General features: G+C 38.5%; 1 protein-coding gene across 1 annotated transcript in view; it reads right to left on the bottom strand.

Annotated features, from left to right (window-relative positions):
- The window catches only part of NPAS2 (neuronal PAS domain protein 2), a 269,033-nt gene that overhangs the window by 53,466 nt on the left and 195,912 nt on the right, over window positions 1–19,655 (bottom strand). The window contains exons 6-7 of the mRNA XM_044669305.1: window positions 18,626–18,715; window positions 281–401 (exon numbers count right to left, since the gene is read on the bottom strand). Of these exons, the coding sequence (XP_044525240.1) occupies window positions 281–401; window positions 18,626–18,715 (211 nt within the window). The remainder of the gene's footprint in view (window positions 1–280; window positions 402–18,625; window positions 18,716–19,655) is intronic.

Genomic DNA, 19,655 nt, shown 5'->3' with positions numbered 1-19,655 from the left:
AAACTGAAGTAATGCACCATATTTAGGCTCTCCAAAAGCAGGGACACCAGGTTTCTACCATTAGACCTTGCTAAAAAGCTAATTTTTTACATATTTTTGCCTTCATAATTCATCAAATGTCAGCTTTTGCTTTACACTTGAACTATGTCTTAAAAAGCCACAGGATGTTTATGTAGAAAAACTATTCTTGCAATGAATTTCCCTTTCTGAAACTACTCTTGAGCTATCCTTTTTTTTTTTCAAAATAAAAATCCTATTTCAAAAGTAAAGCTAAACTTACATTTTAAGTATTCAGGAGAGGAAGAGTCAGTCACAAGCATATGAGAGGAGAGCATCTTATAAACTTCTGAATGCTCTTGTTCTGGAAGGAAATTTAACAAATTCTGATCCATGACATCTGACTGAAAAAGAATAAAAAGAAAAAGAAATGGGAGAAAAGGTACAAAGAATAAAGACCAAGAAATGGGGAAAAAAATCAAGCATATTATAGAAACTGTTCTTGGAGTAAGAAATCAAGGACGTGGTTTTCATTCCTTTGAAATTCTCAATGCAACATTATATAATCTTGAATACATAGAATATCTAACAGGACTTACTTAATAAAAGAAATTACTGTATTTAGTGCTTTAAGGTTTTGAGAAACAACACATTGTCGACACATTTGATCTTCATAACACCCATGTGAGGTACAATTATTATTCTAGTTTTACAGATAAGGAAACTGAGCATATAGATGTTAAGTGACTTGTTCAGAGCTGCACAATGTTTTGGGCAGAGTTTGAATGCATGTCTCCTTGATGCCAAGTCCTACACTCTACATTTTGCCAGCTAGCTACACTTTTTTGACTGGTATACTTATTAATGCCCATGCAGAAATGTTGTAGTTAAGTCAAGGACATCCATTGGGAATACAGTCTTTAATTCTTGCCTAAGGAAAAATGTTAATGTGAGAAATAATTTGATCACTACCTGTTTTAGTAGACCCTTGCCCATCCTAGGTCTTTAAAGCTTCTATCAGCATTAACGAATTTAATGTAATTCTAGAGGGGTAGTGATTAATTCCTGGATATTTCTTTTAAGGATAATCAGCTAACCTGAAAGCATAATATAATTAGGAGCAATTAGATATGTTAGAGTTAAATAGGTTCTTTCCTTTCATATTAAACTTATGTTAAACTTTTATAGCTTGACAGTATGACTTGCAAGAATAAAGAAAGTTGCCCTCATCCAAGGCTTAAACATTTAGGTACTGTATGATAGGGATGTCACAAGCTTCAGTGAAAAGTTCCAGGATATATTATGAGCCCTTCCACCCTGTATCACTTTCTCCTCATGACCCATCCCAGGTAGACCTGGACAAGAGACTGGACCTAAGAATTAGCATCTTTACCCAACCATATCAGCTCATGGTTTGTTGCCAGGGTGCCCACTTGGACTTGTTGCTAAAAATGGATATCATAACAATAGATTGTAGCTGGGCTGGCTGCTATATGTCCACCTTATTGCTGGTAGTAATGTGACTTAGGGGCATACCAAAAGTTAGGAATCTACCAGTGAAATAACACATTGCTGGCTGGACTGTCAAGGCATAGAAATACATGGCCAGGCACTGAAGAGGATAAAAACCATACTCTGGAGAAGGTAGAGGTCTCAGTCTAGGAGGAAGCTTTGGGATCCTATTTGTGGGAGGGGGCCAGGTCCCTCTGATAAGTAGTTATTGTCTCAGAACTCTGCTTCAATTGTTTTATTGAAGATTGGACAAATTTCTTGCATTACAAGAAATTTGGTGGGCAGAAGTATAGCCAGTCAGAACTTAAGCTACTAAACCTTATAAGATCATAGAATTATATAGATTGAGGGCTAAAAGGGACTACATGTCATCTACTCCAAAGCTTTCATTTTCCAGATGGAGAAACTGAGGCCTAAATAGGCCCAAAGACTTGCCACAGGGAGTAAGTAGTAGGGTCAGGATAGGTTTTCTGATTCTAAAATGATCATTCTTTCCATTGTATCATAAGGGAATGGCAAGGAATCTCAAGAAATCATAAAATCAATAGACCACTAGTTTTGGAAATGATCTCTGAAATGGTATCATTCTTTGTCTTTAGGTCAGTGAATGTCTAAATCAGGGGTTCTTAATCTGAAGTAAAAAAACAGATTTCAGGGGTTTATGAACTTGGATGGGGAAAAAATTAGATCTTTATTTTCAGTAACTTCTAATTGAATTTTAGCATTTCCTTCAATTATTTAAAGATATTCTGAGAAGAGATATATAGGATTGGCTACATTGCCAAAGGGGTCCATGGCACAGAAAAGATTAAGAACCCCTGCTAATAGGGGGCAGGTGGGTGGCTAAGTGGATAGTCAGGCCTGGAGACCCGAGGTCCTAGGTTCAAATCTGATCTCAGACACATCTTATGTCTATGATCTTAAGCAATCCACTTAACTCCAACTGCCTACCCCTTACTGCTCTTCTGCCTTGGAACCAATACTTAGTATCAATACTAAGACAGAAGGTAAGGATTTAAAAAAAAAGAATCCTTGCTAATGAGTCCTGATTTGATTTTAAGCCTATTATCTCTAGAACAAGAGGCAGTTTGGCATGGGGAGTCTTAAGGTAAAACCTGGGGTTAACATATATTTTATCTGGGTTCAAAAGGGTGAAGAGACAGGAATGGACAATAGACTGGAACCAAACAAGTTAGGGAAATTGGGTTTGGCAGTTTGGGGAATGGCAGTTGACAGGAGTGACTTTTGGGTCTCAACTGTCACACTGATCCACCTAGCCAGGTAGTCTGTGAAACTAACAAGTGAGTAGACTGACAATAGGTTTTATAAACAGGGTTTCATTCAATGAACTCTAGTTTTAAAGAAGAGAAAAGGGGGTTCTATTCTACCAGTCTATGGGGAAGCCTCAGGGTCAGGGAATGAACTTATCTACACTAAGCTAGATACTATAGCAGGGCAGGGCACAATGGAGATCAGGAATGAAAGTGGGATCCACACTGCTGAGTCCTGTCAAAATCCAGCAAGGATACAGCTTTCCCAGGTCTTCAGCCAGTACTCCTTCAATTGGGTAAGTCAGGAAGCTAAAGCAACCTGAGCTGACCAGCAACCCAGGTTAGATTTTATAGTCTCAATCAAAACCTCCCACAGGCAGATGACTTTCCTCCTTCTGGATATCAGGATATGAGGATACAAACTCCACTTCCTCTGAGGTCTCCCAGAGGGTCAGTTACAACTTGTCCCCAGCCACTATGGAGTCCATCTCAGAGAGAGAAGCAACACTTCCTCCTTCCCCATTCCATTTAGAATCCTTCAGCCCTGCTTGCTAAGCCTCCTTAAAAATAATTTATTAATCTTCCTCACAACAGGAGAGAGTGCTGTAGGACTATGGAACCAAGGAAATCTGGATTTATACCCTGATTTTGACACTTAATAACTGTGTGAATCTAGCCTTGATGTTATTAGTTGCCAGACTCTGGGCCTCAGCATCCTCCTCTATAAAATGAGGGTAGCTGGACTAAATGACCCCTTTCAGCTCTAAATTGATGATCTTATGATGACCCCAGACAACTCAACCTCTACATGCCTCACATAATTTTTTGGGATGCCTCTACTAAATCATAGATTGGTAGGTAGTGATCTACAGGGAGTTCTTCCATTGGGATACCTCCATTCTGTCTAAATCACAGGTACTTATATTTGGTAATTTCTTTAGGGACAGCAAGGTGGTATAGTCAGCAGGGCACGAGATTTGAAGTCAGGGATGCTCAAGTTCAAATCTGGCCTCAGACATTTACTAGATGGGTGACTATGGGCAAGTCACTTAACCCTTGTTTGCCTCCATTTCCTCATCTATCAAATGAACTGGAGAAGTAAAAGGCAAACCACCCTAGTATTTTTACCAAGAAAACCCCAAGTGGGGTCACAAGGAGTTGGACATGACAGAAATGACCAAACCACAAAAGTGTAGTGGAGATGAATATTAGCCTCCTGAAAATATTTCACATACTTAAAATACAATAAATTAAGTGGTTCCCCTTGACTCTCTCTTGTACTCCTCAGATTGAAGCCATTGCAAATGTGTCCAAGAAGGGCTGCTATAGTCTAAACAAGTCCCAGGTTATTCAATCAGTTAACCAATTAGCATACAATTATTAAGCACTGCCCTAGGCACTGGGCTTCTGATAAAAAGAAAGCACAAAATACTCCTAATATAATTTACAACCATATAATTCTACAGGATGTGCCTGGTCTGGTAGAAGCTGTCAGGCTGGGATGATTCTGATTACCATCTTCAGTGGCACAAAATGTAGACATGGAAAGAATAGCATACTTTTTGGTGGCTAGGCAATTCAAACTTATAGAGAACATGAAAGAAAAAAAAAAGAGTCAAGAATTTAAGTTCTTTTCCTTACAAAAGTCTCAAGTTGCAATTTAAACCCATGTGGAACCTGCTGATCTTTTGCTCATTAAATTAGGTAAAAATATTAGATTAAAATCAGATTAAGATAAATATTCTTCTACTTAGCTGTGGCTGGAACTCTCCTAGTTTCTATTCAAGAGAAAAAGCAAATGTGCCAACATGCACTGCTTTCACTGAAGTGTTAGGTTATCACCTATCATTTATCAATCTAAGGTACAAGGCTCTTTTCTCAGGTTGAGTGATAAGCTGAATATACTTGGCTGCTTTATTTGGGTCTTTTATGATCTCAAAGATGTCTGGAGCTGAAATTCCAAATCAAACCTTTCCCAATTTTGTTTTTCCATGGAGGAGCACTTGAGTATAGTCAAGAGAAGCCTTGGCTTTTTTTTTAACTCTTATTTTCTGTCTTACTAACAACTCTAAGAGAGAAATAGAGTTAAGTGGCAAATAGGGTTAAGTGATTTTCCTGAAGTCACACAGGCAGCAAATGTCTGAGTCCAGATTTGAACCCAGGTCCTCCTGACTCTAGGCCCCACTCAGCCATCTCACTGCCCCCAAAGCCTTAATTTTTATGCACTTGAATGAAGGTGTTAAGCAGGCAATGTTTTCCTTTTCTCTTTTGTACTCAGCATTACCTGGTTTCTCTTTGCCTAAAGGAAGTAAGTTGTCATTTACAATAGCTTTACAGAGTGCCTGGTTTGGCACTGGCCCATAAGGGGTGGGAGGAAATGGTGAAAGCAGACAAAGTTCACAGGAGCATTCATGTAATCTCTGAAGACTTTTTCTCCACCTCTGGGGAAGCCCTCTTCCTGTACTGTAAAGATAAGGACAGAGATAACAACTGGACTTGGGGCTTTATTGATCTAGGGAATTACCAGGTGAGGAATCTCCTACCAATTTGCAATTTACAGTCTTAATGAGTTGTCTAGAACAATGGTTCTCAAGCTTTTTGGTCTCAGGACCCCTTAATACTTTAAAAAACAAAACAAAATAAACCATTACCTTCTGTTTTAGAATCAATTCTAAGAGAGATGAGCAGCAAGGGCTAGGCATTTGGGGTTAAGGGACTTGTCCAGGGTCACACAGCTAGAAAGTGTCTGAGATTGGATTTGAATCCAGGACCTCCTGACTCCAGGCCTGGTGCTTTATCCACTGTGCTATTTAGATCTACCACAGATCTAGTTTCCTTTTTTTGGCATAACCCTTCCTCCCCAAACCCTCCCCCTCACCTTCCCCTCACCCCAATTGAACTCTTAAAGATAAGTCTTTCTGAATCTAAACCCAATCCTCCACTTCACCAACCCATGGCTCCACCTGGTATAGATAGGTCTAGAATTGGGATGATTGTACTATACTCTAGATAGCTAGGTGGTAGAGTAGATAGAACACTGGGTGTGGAGTCAGAAAGACCTGAGTTCAAATCTATCCTGAGACATTCACTGTCTGTGTGACCCTAGGCAAGTCACTTCATTTTTGTTTTGCTAGTTTTCTCATCAATTTAATGAGACTAATGATAGCACTACCTGGCAGGGTCATTGTGAAGATCAAATAACGTTTATATATTATTACTTTATTTATCACCATACAATTATTACAAACAATTTATATATACACACACACTATTATTACTCAAGGAAAAGTTCAAACTTTGGTTATCCCCGATTTGCTGAGTATCCCTGCTCCCTTGTAGGCTAAAGCAAAGCAAAGGTAAATATGGGAGCTTAGGGCTAGAACTCAAATGGGTACTCATAATAACCACAACAATTTCTACTGATGTGATGCCATATCGTTTAACAAAAGGTTTCTCTTGGAATCCTGCAATAGTTCTGGTGTTATTACTTGATTTTACAGATGAGTAAATAGTCTCAGAGAGATTCATAGAATCACAGATCTGGATCTGGAAGGAACCTTTGACATTAGATAGTCCAACCTTACAGTCCTGCAGAACCATAGAAGAACTTTGAGGTTCTGTAGATAATGAAAGTAAGACCCCAAGAGGTGACTGTGTTTGGCCAAGGACACCCAGGTTGACAGTGGCATAGCTAGAATCCAAACTCACATGCTTTGACTTCTGTCTGGGGCTCCTTTCATTATCTGTATAAGGACTTAGATAACTAGAAAACCTAGTGTTGATCTTAGACTTGAACAAAACATGTTGTGGTTATTTCTGAATAAAGTAAATCATTAGATTTGACCTCATCTGAAGTTACAATTATAGACTTCCTAACACCCATGCAGATACATATTGGTTCTTCTTTTTTTTTAATCCTTACCTTCCATTTTAGAATGAATACTATGTATTGGTTCTAAGACAATAAGGAAAATGCAAGGAGTCAAGAGAGAATTTCTTGTTGAAGGAACAGCAAGGAGACCAGTTTCATCAGATCAGATTACATGGGAGTGTAAGATATTAGAAAATTTGGAAAGGAAGAGATGGCAGGTTGTGGAGGACTTTGACCACCAGAGGATTTTCTATTTGATCTTGGAGCTAATAGGAGCTACTAGAGTTTACTGAATGGGGGAAGGAAGAGAGAGAATAACATGGTCAAAGCCTTGGCTTAAGAAGATCACTTGGGCAGCTGCTCCACTCAGCTGAGTGAAGGATGGCTTGGAATGGGGAGAGATTTAAGGCAGGGAGACAACCAACAGGTTATTTTTGCAATAGCTCAAGGTGGTGGGAGTGTCAGAGGAGAGAAGAAGGTATATATGAGAAATGTTACAAAAGTAAAATTGGTGAATGGACTCCGTTTTTTTTTTCATGAAATACAAGACAAAATTCTTAGCTCAGAGTCTAGATGGAGGTGCTTTGAGGAGGGAAAATCCTTTGGAAAAACCCATATAGTGAGTCAATTAGGGAGGTATAAAACCATTGCCTAGGTGCAGTGAGGGCCCTATTATGATAACATAAATTTGTAGTGGATCCAGTCAAGCATGATTTCATGATATTCTCTAGTTTCATTTTGTAGCATCTGTTCAGGAACGAAGGCGGCAGATGGTTGGAACAATACAAGACCAAAATTTCACAGTACAAGATCAGCAACAAGATAATGGAACGGAGGAAAGAGGACAATATAGAGTTCAATGGGTTCATGAGAGATCAAGTTGTGGAAGGAAGGAGAGTGTAGCTACAGCAGTGATGATGGGCTGGAAAAGGATTAGAAAAGTTAGGGATTGGAGGTCAGTCATGGTGAAGATGAAGTAGAGGACTGCTGGCTGTATAGCAGAGGGAAAATTGGAATGACGTGATGAGATTAGGGAATTTCAGAGTTGATGAACATGAAAGTCGTGTTTTTGTGGATGATAGAAAGATTGAGGGTGTGGGATATAGCAGTGGTTCATGGGAAATGAATAGTTGAGGAATTGGAAGCTTTGAGTATTTCAGAGAATGTATTTCGAGTCTATTATGAAGGCAATGAGTTGGGGAGCTGAGAAAAGTTATGAGCCAGGCACTGAATTCACTGAGGAAAGAAGGGGGAGTATTCTCGAGTTAGTAGATAATGGCTAAGAGAATTTTGTTTGGATGTAGATAAGGATTGCATGAAACTCAGAAAAGAGGTTACTGACTAAAGGGAAAGGAATGGAAGGGGAATAAGCATTTATTAAGCACCTACTATGTGGCAGGTACTTTACAAATATAATCTCCTTTGATCCTCACAACAACCCTGGAAGGTAGGTGTTGATTATCCCTGTTTTACAGTTGAGGAAATTGAGACAAACAGAGGTTAAGTGACTTGTCCTAGGGCATACAGCTAGTAAGTGTCTGAGGTTGAACTTGAACTCGAGTCTTCCTGACTCTAGGCTCCATTTTCTATCCTCTGATATGAGTAATGATGACAGAAGGTAATGTTCCAAGTGGAAACAGGGAGCAAGGAGTCATTTCCTTGGCATATAAAAAAAGTGTCGATAATCTCATTTTTGTGGGATCCCTTTTTATTTCCCTAGTGTTCTTATGATTTGCAAAAGCACTCAATTTAGCATTCCCTCTTCCAAACCAGAAAGCAAATGTCATATACATTAAAAAAATACACACACCAGTCTGAAGAGCAATTTGGGAAGTTAAATTTCCTGAAAGATTGTCAAATGTGTCATTGAAATCCAAACATGAAGCAGGGTCTGTACTCACTTTCTGGGGTTGCTATTTCATTTGGCTCCATCTCATCTATGTCTATATTTCTTCCTTAGCTCACATCCTTTTTTTTTTAAACCTCTCTTGAGAAGTCTTGGTTCCAAATGTCTCTTTTACTGCTTCCCGTTGATTAACATCCCTATCCAGTCATGCTTCTTCTCTGCCTTTGCTGCCTGCTTTAATTCTAGTTACCTTGGAAGGATAAAACTTGTTGGCATAGCTACCACTTTCAAGTTTCCAACTTAATCTTATTTCACCATTTAAAGTCATTTTCTACCTCTTAGAGTCTCTTCTTCCTTTTTTGCCCCTTTTCTGTGTCAAGCTGGAGACATTTTTTTTTTTCTAATGCTTCACCTGGAGGATGTTCTGCAAGAATATATGTTATAGTAATTTTTGTCAGCTCTGGGAGGGGGAGACAATTTGGATCATATAACTTCAAAAATGTATGTGGACATTTATTATTAAAAGAAAAAAAACAATAAAGTAAAATTTAAAAAAGAATGTATCTTATAGGGGGCAGCTAGATGGTTCAGTGAAAAGCCAAGCCTAGAGATGAGAGGTCCTGGGTTCACATCTAGCCTGAGACACTTCCTAGCTGTATGACTCTGGGGAAGTCACTTAAGTTCCATTGCCTAGCCCTTACCACTCTTCTGCCTTGGAACCAATACACTGTATTGATTCTAAGATGGAAGGTAAGGGTTTAAAAAAACATGTCTCTATATCTATCTATCTATCTATCTATCTATCTATCTATCTATCTATCTATCTATCTATCTATCTATCTATCTATCCTGTCTATCTGTCTATCTATCTTGTCTGTCTGTCTATCTATCCAGAGAGAGAGAGTGAGAGAGAGACTATAACCCATCTCTCAGCAGTTCTGAGTTTGCAGTTGTTCAGGGGAAATCAATTTAAAAACAGTCATTTGAAAGATGATCATTTTGTAAAGGTGAGAGCATTCTCTTTTGTATCTTTCCATTCCTCATGCCTCTCTGAATCACAGGCTACACAGTGAACTCCTAGCATAAGAAGGTCCCTAGACAACAGTTAAACTGCACCCCAAGTTGACACTGATGCAGTTCTTAACACAAGAAAGAAATGACTGGTACAGTACTATGCTCTGGGAGGGGGGGCACTGTTTCTCAAAACACCATGCTGATTCAAATCTCTTCATGACTTTATTTGTGTTGTTCTTTTCTTTAAAAACCTTTATCTTCTCACTTAGAATTGATACAAAGTATTGTACCCATCCTTCAAGCCCATAATTCTTCCATGAAACCTTCCCTAAATGCTTGCATGCTCAGTGATCTCTTTCCTTTCTGACTACACACAGCATCTGCTAGCATTATACAGTTTGACATTTAACATTATATATGCATCATCTAACAGAGTGTTTTGCACATAGGAAGACCCTGAACAATATTTATTGAAATGAATTTAGTGCTTTACTATATATATAGCCTTATAGTGCTCTGATTCTTTTATTGTGTGAAAAATCTTATTCCCCTTTCTCCCACACCAATCTGACCCACTGAGGTCAGAGATGAGAATGACCATAGCCTTCTTCTCTATGCCATACAGTGCCAGGTATTCGAAGTGATAAATACTTGTTTAAATGTTTTTCCTAGGTTTCTCCTCCCTGCCCTCCTACCTTTTGCCTTGTTAGAGTGAAGGAGGGAAAAGGAAGCTCAGAAAATCTGAGTTGAGTTTTTCAGGAAAAGATCTAGAACTTTTAGTGGATTGCAAGCACAATGTGAGTCAGTAATGTGATATGGAAGCCAAAAAAGCTAATGTGATATTGGGCTATGTTAAGAGGGTGGGCAGTTAGTATTGTAGTCAGTAGAGTGCTGGGCCTGGACTCAGGAGGACTTGTCTTTCTGAGTTCAAATATAGCCTCAAACACTGTGTGACTCTGGGCAAGTTATTTAACCCTGTTTGCCTCAGTTTCCTCACTTATAAAATGAGCTGGAGAAAGAAATGATGAATTGCACCAATATTTTTGCCAAGAAAACTTCAAATAGAGTCATGAAGAGTCAGACACAACTGAACAAAAACAACAAAGCTTCCAGGAGTAGAAAGGTGATAGTCCCACTGGAAATGCCTTTATCAGACCTCATCAATACTCTAATATTATGTTTCAATCTGAGTGCCATAATTTAAGAAGGGCATGGATAAGCTGGAGATTGTCCAAAGAAGGGCAACCAGCATGAGAAGGGCCTTGAGTCGGGACAGGTAAGGATCAGTTGAAGGAAATGGTCATACTTACAGGCCTGGAGAAGAGAAACCTGGCAATGGGGTTGGTAACTACCTTCAAGTATTTGATGATTTAACATGTGGAGGAGGGACTAGACTTGTTCTGTTTGGTCCACAGGGTAAGAACCAGAAGTGATTGATGAAAGCTGCAAAAAGCAAAATTTAAATTTGGGGACAAATACATGGCTCAGTAGGCTGAGAGCCAGGCTTAGAGACCAGAAGCCTTGGGTTCAAATCTGGCCTGAGATACTTCCTAGTTGTGTGGCCCTGGGCAAGTTACTTAACCCCCACTGCCTCATCCTTACCACTCTTCTGCCTTGGAATCCATATATAGCATTAACCCTAAGGTGGAAGGTAAGGGTTTTTAAAAAAGTTTAATGCCAAGAACAACTTCCTAACAATCAGAGTTGCCCAGAAGCAAAGCAGGGTGTCAAGAAAGGTGGTGACTTCCTTGGAGGTCTCTGAGCAGAGGGTGGAATACTAATTGTTGGGTATTTTATAGGGGCTATTTCTTACTTTATGGGTTGGACTAGATCATTGAGATGCCTTCATCATTTTGTGATTGCCTAGAAGCTTTGATAATTTTGTTCTGAAAGTACTACATCCCTTTCTTCCTTTGCTAGCCATGGCTGTACATCCCAGCTAATCAAGGCTGTATCCCATCTTTTCATGTCTACTGAGATTTCTTTCCTCAAGATTTAAAATTTCATCCTCCAAGACTTAATAGCAGTTAAAAAGTTGCCAAAGTTGCAACCAAAAAGGGAAAAAACCCTTGTTACTGAACACATCTTGTCCACTTAGCATAGAAGAGACAGTTGATTATTAAATGTATTTTAGCAATGATTGAGAAAGAAGTAAAAGAGAGGAATGGCCATGAAAAAGGACTAGTAGAAAAATAGCCTAAACTTTCAACAGTTTGGTGCAACAGGGCTATTGCATTTAATAGGAACAAAACATACTGCCTTATATTTACAAAAGTTTATTTAAAAGTTTGTGTTTGGAATAGGGGTTGTTATTCAGTTATTTTTCACTCATGTCTGACTTTTAGTGATACCATTTGAGATTTCTTGGTAAAGATATTGAAGTGTCTTGCCATTTCCGTCTGCCACTCATTTCACAAAGGAGGAAACTGAGGCAAACAATGTTAAGTGACTTGTTCAGCGTCACATAGCTAGTAACTGTTTGAGGCCACATTTGAACTTAAGAAAATGAATCTTCCTGACTCTATGTCCACCATTCTATCCGCTATGCCACCTAGCTGTCCAATCTTTTTCCCCCCAGTATGATAAAAATTGCAACAAAGATATCTTTTTTATGTGAATATATGTATTTAGATATTTGTGCATCTTTTATTTTATTTTTTTATATGCGCATTTAAAAATAGTTTTATATGCAATAGGCACAACTTTTATAGATTTATATGGGGGAGCAGATAGGGTCTAACAAAGAATATACATTTTTGGAGGGAGTGAAGGAACACAGATCTGTAATTAAGAATGGGCTGGATTTGGGTGGAGATTTTATATATGTGCTTTTTTGTTTTTGTTTTGGCTTATGAATTTTGTATTTCTTGAGAGGTTGTCAAGTTTATAATACAAAATTGCTTTTGTTAATATTCATATAACCATTCTTAATGCCACAGATTATTTTTAGATTATCTCTGTTTTGTATGTATATCACTGTTCATCTCTATTAATTTTGATGCTTAGTGTTGATGGTCTGTGTTTATGTATGGGTTTGCCAACTCTCATGAAAATAATGTAAACATGCATTTAATAGATGCCAAAATGAACCTAGAAATTATAAAGTCTGGGTAAAGACAATATGGTATAGTGAAGAGAGCACTGGTTCTGGAATCAAAGGGCTTGGGTTTGAATCCCAAGAGGGTTAGCTATCTGTTTGACTTTGAGAAATCATTCACTCTCTGAAGGCATCAGTTTCTATATCTGTAAAATCAGGTGGTAGGATTAGATGACCTTTAAGGTTCTTGACAGGGCTAAATCTTATGATCTTATTAAAAAAAAACAGCCCAACCCTTTAAGGCAGAAGAGAGGCAAGGGCTAGGCAACTGGGTTTAAATGACTAGCCCAGGGTCACACAGCTAGGAAATGTCTGAAGATAAATTTGAATCCAGGTTCTCTCTGTTCCAGGCCTGGCTCCCTATTCATTGAGCCATCTAGCTGTTCCTATGATCTCATTTTAATTACTTATTCCTTTATGTGAGGTAGAAAACAATCTATAACAAATATTTTTCAAATTTTAAATACAAATAGGTATACAAGGACTCATTTTTCTAAAACCACATTTTCAATTCCATCTACAATGTCCAATAATCAGGTCACCAGGTAATTGAAGTGCACATAGCAGAATGGTGCATGTACCTGTTTATATAAACAGCCCCTTGTTTAAGCACCTGATTACTAGGTCACTGAGGCAGACATATGTTGATGAAGCACCAAGTTAATACCACTGGGTACATATACAAGTCTTTTAACTTAAAATTAGAAAAATTTCTATTTCTACCCCAAGCCTTAAAAAAATGAACAAGAAGGAATCAGGCTAATTTTGAATTGGGAAATTTATCTATCAGAAATATTTCATTGTTATTCTCCTAACCTGACACTTAAAAACAAGATAAAGCTGGTTCTTAGACCTCTTAGGGGAAGATTGAAAATGAGTCTCTTCAGATAGAAATCGAGGAGAGAAAAATCCCCTTTGCCTAATGTTGACTTCAGGCAATTAGCTGAAATACAAAGGTTAGAGAGATTACAGAATCTGGGCGGGATGTCTACCCATCAAGGACTTTACTGAGCTTCTTTATTTTTATTAGTGAGAAGAAAGTGGAGTAAGTGGGTTTTGAGGTTATTACTGTAATACTGAGTTGACCCCTCAAAAAACAAACAAACCAACCCTTACTATCTGTATTGTCAGTTTTATCAGTATTACACTGGTGTAGTTTCTGCAGAAAAGATAATTTGGGTTCATATTAAATTCATGGTGGCAGAGAATCTTTCCTTTGCTGAATTTTAAGCATAGCAAGGCATGGTTCTGCATTTTCTAGGACAATACTGGAAAATGGAGTTTGTCTGCTGCTGTATCTTCATATTAGGTAACTAGGTGGTTAGATGACTCTTGATAGAGCGCAGGCCCTAGAGTCAGGAAGGCTTAAGTTCAAATCCTACCACAGACACTTCCTAGCAACTCACTTTACCTCTGCCTGCCTCAGTTTTTTCATCTATCAAGTGAGAATAATAGTAATACTTACCTCCCAGGATTGTTGTGAAATCCATTGTCATAATATTTGTAAAGCACTTTGCAAACCTAAATATTACGTGTCATAATAATAATAATAATAATAATAATAATAATAACACATGTAACTCAGTTGCTCACCAATGAGGAATAAGTGAGGTTGATGTTATAGTATTGAGCATTCCTAACCCCAGAGAGCCATCTCCCAAACACAGGCAATCAATCTTATTCTCCTCATCTGCAAAATGAGGGCCTGTGAGGTCTCATCTACCTTTGGTGTTGTGATCCTATGTAGCATATCTTAAAGATCTAAAGCAGTGGTTCCCAAACTTTTTTGGCCTACCACTCCCTTTCCAGAAAAAAAATATTACTTAGTGCCCCCGTCACATACTATCAGCGCCCCCTTACAGTTATTCACCGCCCCCAAATGCACCTGTGGCCATCACCGCTTCCCTGGATCACTGCAGCACCCACCAGGGGGCGGTGGTGCCCACTTTGGGAATCACTGATCTAAAGGAAAGAGCTAAAGAATGTGGATGCTTCAGAGGAAATACATAACCATTCCTGTGGGGAAAAAGTTAACCTATTAAAAGGACCATAATTTTTCAAGTACTAAAGTGCGTGCTTGTATATTCATGCTTTCATCTGACCTTTTCTAGAAAGGGAACAGGACTAAGACAGAAGAATATGAAAGGATGAGGCAGAATGATACAATAATAGATGAACTTGGCTATATTTTTAATAGAGCCAGTTAGAACAAATATCATGCAATTTCTTTAAAAGTTTTAGAAACTGACAGGTATTAAGGTTCTGACACAGACATTACTGCCAGTTAATATGTCTACCACTTCTTTCAACACTTGAGGTTTTTAACAACCCAAACTTACCCATATCTCCTTTCAGGAAGCTTCCCTGATTACTCCCATCCCATTCCTCTCATCTCCTCAGAATTAACAGGGCCGTTTTGCTCATGAAAGAAAGGATTTTGTGGGTTTTTTTTTTCTGATAGTTGTGTCTTGTACGTCTATCTGTGTTTCTCCAAAGCAGGGAGAATATATTTTATTTTGTATTTCCTTGTAGCATGTAGTCCTGTGCCCAGTCCCCAACAGGCATTTGATAAATAACTGACTTCTCAGCATCATGTTTTCGAAGACACTATTTCCACTGGAACAAGCCTTACTACTACTTCCTTTCAAACGAGGCTGTGATATCTGACCTCATTAGGAGCCATCCTAGAGCTCAACTAGCACGATCTCCTGCTTCAACTTGCTAAAGTAATATTGTTGCCCCCAGAAGCAGATGGGGGAAAGAGCTTACAGTAGTAGCAGCAACAGCAACACCTCCGAATTTGAAACATAGGTGCAAGTCAGAATATTTAGCATGTTCTCAATCTAGTATGCTAGATTTTCACTAGGATTGTCTCACGTCTTCAAAGATCTATTAACCCCACAAATAACCCCAAGTCATATATTTTTTGGAGCAATAGGTTCATTATGACTGAAAAATGGGGGGAGGGGGACAGGAAAGAAGCATTTTCACATCTTAGTCATTCATATTTTAATTTAGCTTAGCAGGATATGCCATAGATATTAGATTGACCAGGAGGAAGACAAAGTTGGGAGGCAAAGGGATATAAGGAAGGAAGGATAAGAGAGTAGAACAGGGAAAATAGACTAGATTGGGTTAGAGGAGTATAAAGGAATGCAAAGAAAGACTGATGCAGAAGGGCAACGGATCTTTGACCTTGGCACAAACAATTCAGTTGAATGACCACTGCTTCAAGTGAGCAGCATGCCACAAAACAAATATGAATTTTATTATCTATCTATAAATATTTATTGGATTCTTAAAATGTGTAAGGTCCCTTCCCTAGGGCAGTTTACAATTCAGATGAGGAAATATGACAATTTAGTCCAGGGGTTTTTAACTTTGGGGGGATACACACGTCCTCCCTCACCCCCTGGTTGTCAGGTGAAGTCTACAAGATCTCTTCTCAGAATAACATTTTTAAAGGCCCAAAATAAAATATATAGGGTTACAAAAGTAAACTACTTCTATTGAAATATAGTTATCAAAATATTTTTAAGAAACAAGGTTAAAGGGGCAGGTAGGTGGCTTAGTATATTGAGAGCAAGCACTGAGAGATGAGGTCCTGGGTTCAAATCTGACCTCAAATACTTCCTAGCTGTGTGACCTGGGTAAGTCACTTACCCCCCATTGCCTAGTCCTTATACTCTTTTGCTTTGGAACCAAATACACAGTATTTATTCTAAGACAGAAGGAAACGGTTAAAAAAAGGAGAGAGACAGAGATAGAGAAACAGAGAGATGGAGAGAGAGAAAGAGAGAGAGAGAAAAGGAAGGAGAGAGACAAAGAGACAGAGACAGATAGATGGGGAGGGAGAGAGAGAGAGATTGGAATTATATGCACACATAAACATATAGATAGATGTAGATATATGCAGGTAGCACTGTAAGGATGGGCAGGATATCAATAGCAGAAAATCAAAGAGGCAGTGAACAAGACAGGTGCTTTGCAGATCCACAGACAATCCAACTCTGTTCATGGGAACTGGCAATAGGAAAAGAAGACAAAAGGCAGAGAGGTGAAAAGAATAAGACAAAAATGTTTTTTAAAATTCCTTATTTTCCCTTGAAAATACCATGCTATGACTTCACAGATGTAATGGGTCTCATTGTTTGCCTTCTCAAAGGTGGGGCAGGGCAGGGCAAAGAGAGGGAGAAAATTTGGAATTTCAAATAAAAAAAGAATGTTTAAAAAAATGTCACCAATATGTTTGTGCAAAAAAAAAACCACCCAAAACAAAGGAAAAAAAATAACTTGGCTCAGAACTTGGCATGTATTACTCAAGCTTGGAATGAAAGCTCTCCTCTTCTTTATGACTCTTTAAAATCCTTCTTATCCTTTAAGGCCTAGCTCAAATTCCACCGGCTCTATAATATGTCACTAAAAAAAATCCTTAAATTCTATCTTAGTATCAGTTTTAAGACATAAGAGTGGTAAGAGCTAGATAATTGGGTTAGGTGAATTGCTCAGGATCATATAGCTAGGAAGTGTCTGAGGTCAAATTTGAACCCAGGACCCCCATATGTAGGCCTGGCCCTCAATCCACTAAGTCACCTTGCTGCCCCTAAAATATTTTTCAAAAATCAAGTTCATGAACCCCAGGTTAAGAACCCCCATTCTTACTCTAGCTCTGTCATGGCTAAGTCACTTTAATCTCTGTAGACCTCAGTTTCCTTATCTGTAACATACAGCAATTAAACTAGATAGTCTCTAATGCCTCTCCCCTTTCAAACTTCAAATGATTCAATGAAGACTTATGAGAATGCCGAAGTATTTCTTTAAGTTCCCTATGGATTTATATTTTTATTCAGTCGTACCAGACTCTTGGTGACCCCATTTGTAGTTTTCTTGGCAAAGATAGTAGAGAGGTTTGCCATTTCCTTCTCCAACTCATTTACAGATGAGGACACTAAGGCAAAAAGAGTTAGGTGACTTGCACAAGGTCACACAGCTAGGAAGTGTCTGAAGTCAGATTTAAACTCAGGTCTTCCTGACTAGAGACCCAGCACTCCCTCCACTTTGCCACCTAGCTGCCCAGTTCTGTGGATTTAAAGTATAAATCAAGTCCCTCAAATCTTAGTTTGGTTCTGTTCCACCTCTGTGTACAGATACCTTTTTCCTCAGCTTGCTGACCTACTGAAATATTCCTAGGTAGAAGAATTACTCCATTTATGACAGATGCCCATCAAACCTGAATAGAACCTCACCTGGTAGGCACCTGGTGGCACAGTAGATAGAGAGTTAGGCATAGAGTCCTTAAGACCTGAGTTCAAATTCAGTTTCAGACTCTTATTGGCTGTGTGATCCTGGGCAAGTGACTTAGACCTCTGTTTGCTTCAGTTTCCTTAACTGTAAAGTAAGGGATAATAACAGCATCTACTTCACATGGTTCTTGTGAGGACCAAATGAGATAATAATTGTAAAGCACTGAGCATAGTATAGGGCACACAGTAAGCACTAACTAAATGTTAGCTATCATCATCATCATCATCATAGGATTACTACTATTACTACTACTACTACTACTACTACTACTACTACTACTACTACTACTACTACTACTACTACTACCACTACTACTACTACACACTTGGTACAAGGTCTGACAGAGAAGGTGCTATATTAAAAATACCTGTTTCTTTCCCTTCCCTTTCTCTACATAGATAGACAGATCTGTTAAATGAGTCAGAAGGAGGACAAGCTCAAGTAGTATAAGGAATAAATCTGTGGAATTTTCAGTCGGTATGAGAGATAACAATTGGTGCTGTCAGCATTTACTTAACATAGTCAGCCAAAATCCAGCCTACTGAGGAGCAAAGCTGTGGTGATAGGACAAATCTGCAGAAGAGGCCAAGAGAAGAAGGTTATCTTGTTCAGTCTAATTTTTAGTGACTCAAAAATGAGGCATAAAGTCGGGGTTATACTCAGGGAAGCCAGGTTAATCTGTATAGGCAAAGAACAGCAAATGAGTAGCTCACCGGTAAATGCCCAAGGAGTGGTGTAATACTGTCAGATACATAGATGATGTTTCCATCTGTTGTCACTGCAATAATGAAGCCATCTAATGCCTGTAAAAAATAGAAGGGAAATCACTTTAGCATATGCTTTTATGGATGATGAGGGCAGAGAACTCTATTTTACCTAATTGATATAGTTTTGGTTTTAAACCTCCCTTGACTGTTTCCATAAATAACATTACAACACTTCTTTCTGACATCACAGTAACTTTCTAACATGGGAGAAAGAGCTTTCAAAAGCAAAAAGAGGCTTGGTGGAAAATACTCTGTTTGTAGGTTATAGAAATTAAGCAATTGAAAACATTTTTTTAAAGCTTTACCTTCCATCTTAGAATCAATACTGTGTATTGGTTCCAAGGCAATGGGGGTTAAGTGACTTGCCCAGGGTCACACAAGCTAGGAAGTATCTGATGCCAGATTTGAACCAGGGACCTCCCATCTCTGGGCCTGGCTCTCAATCCACTGAGCTACCCAACTGCCCCCAGTTAAAAACATTTTAAAGCATAATATTGGACTGTTTCAGAAACATAGTGTTACTCTTACAAAAAGGGGAATATCTTGATTCAATTCCATGAGCACTTTATGATTCAGTACTAAAACTTGACTGTGTAAAGTATAACTTAATACCCTCTTGTGAAGAGTGACTGTGTGCTAGTATATGAGTTTTGTGTAATAGCCTCAAGGCATAGTTCCTGCATTCCCTACTGGAGAAGAAATCATGGAAGAATTAGGCACTAAAGAACAACCAAATTATTGAAATATCAACAATGGCCAAATATAAGCCATTTAATGCCGGTCTAGAGTAAATGACCTTTTCAAAGGTTTCTTACAGAGTAATTTTCAAAGACATTTGACCCTGGCCTCAACTTCTAAGAGTCCCATAAAATTTTTAAATATCTAAATTATAAAGACAGTATTGACTTCAAAACATCAATATTTTTCACTATCAAGATACAAATGTTAAATTCTTTTATTTTTCCTTTATGAGATT

Source organism: Gracilinanus agilis, chromosome 3 (genome assembly GCF_016433145.1).
Source record: "Gracilinanus agilis isolate LMUSP501 chromosome 3, AgileGrace, whole genome shotgun sequence".
NCBI lineage: Eukaryota > Metazoa > Chordata > Mammalia > Didelphimorphia > Didelphidae > Gracilinanus > Gracilinanus agilis.
This window is presented reverse-complemented; position numbering and strand designations above follow the sequence as displayed.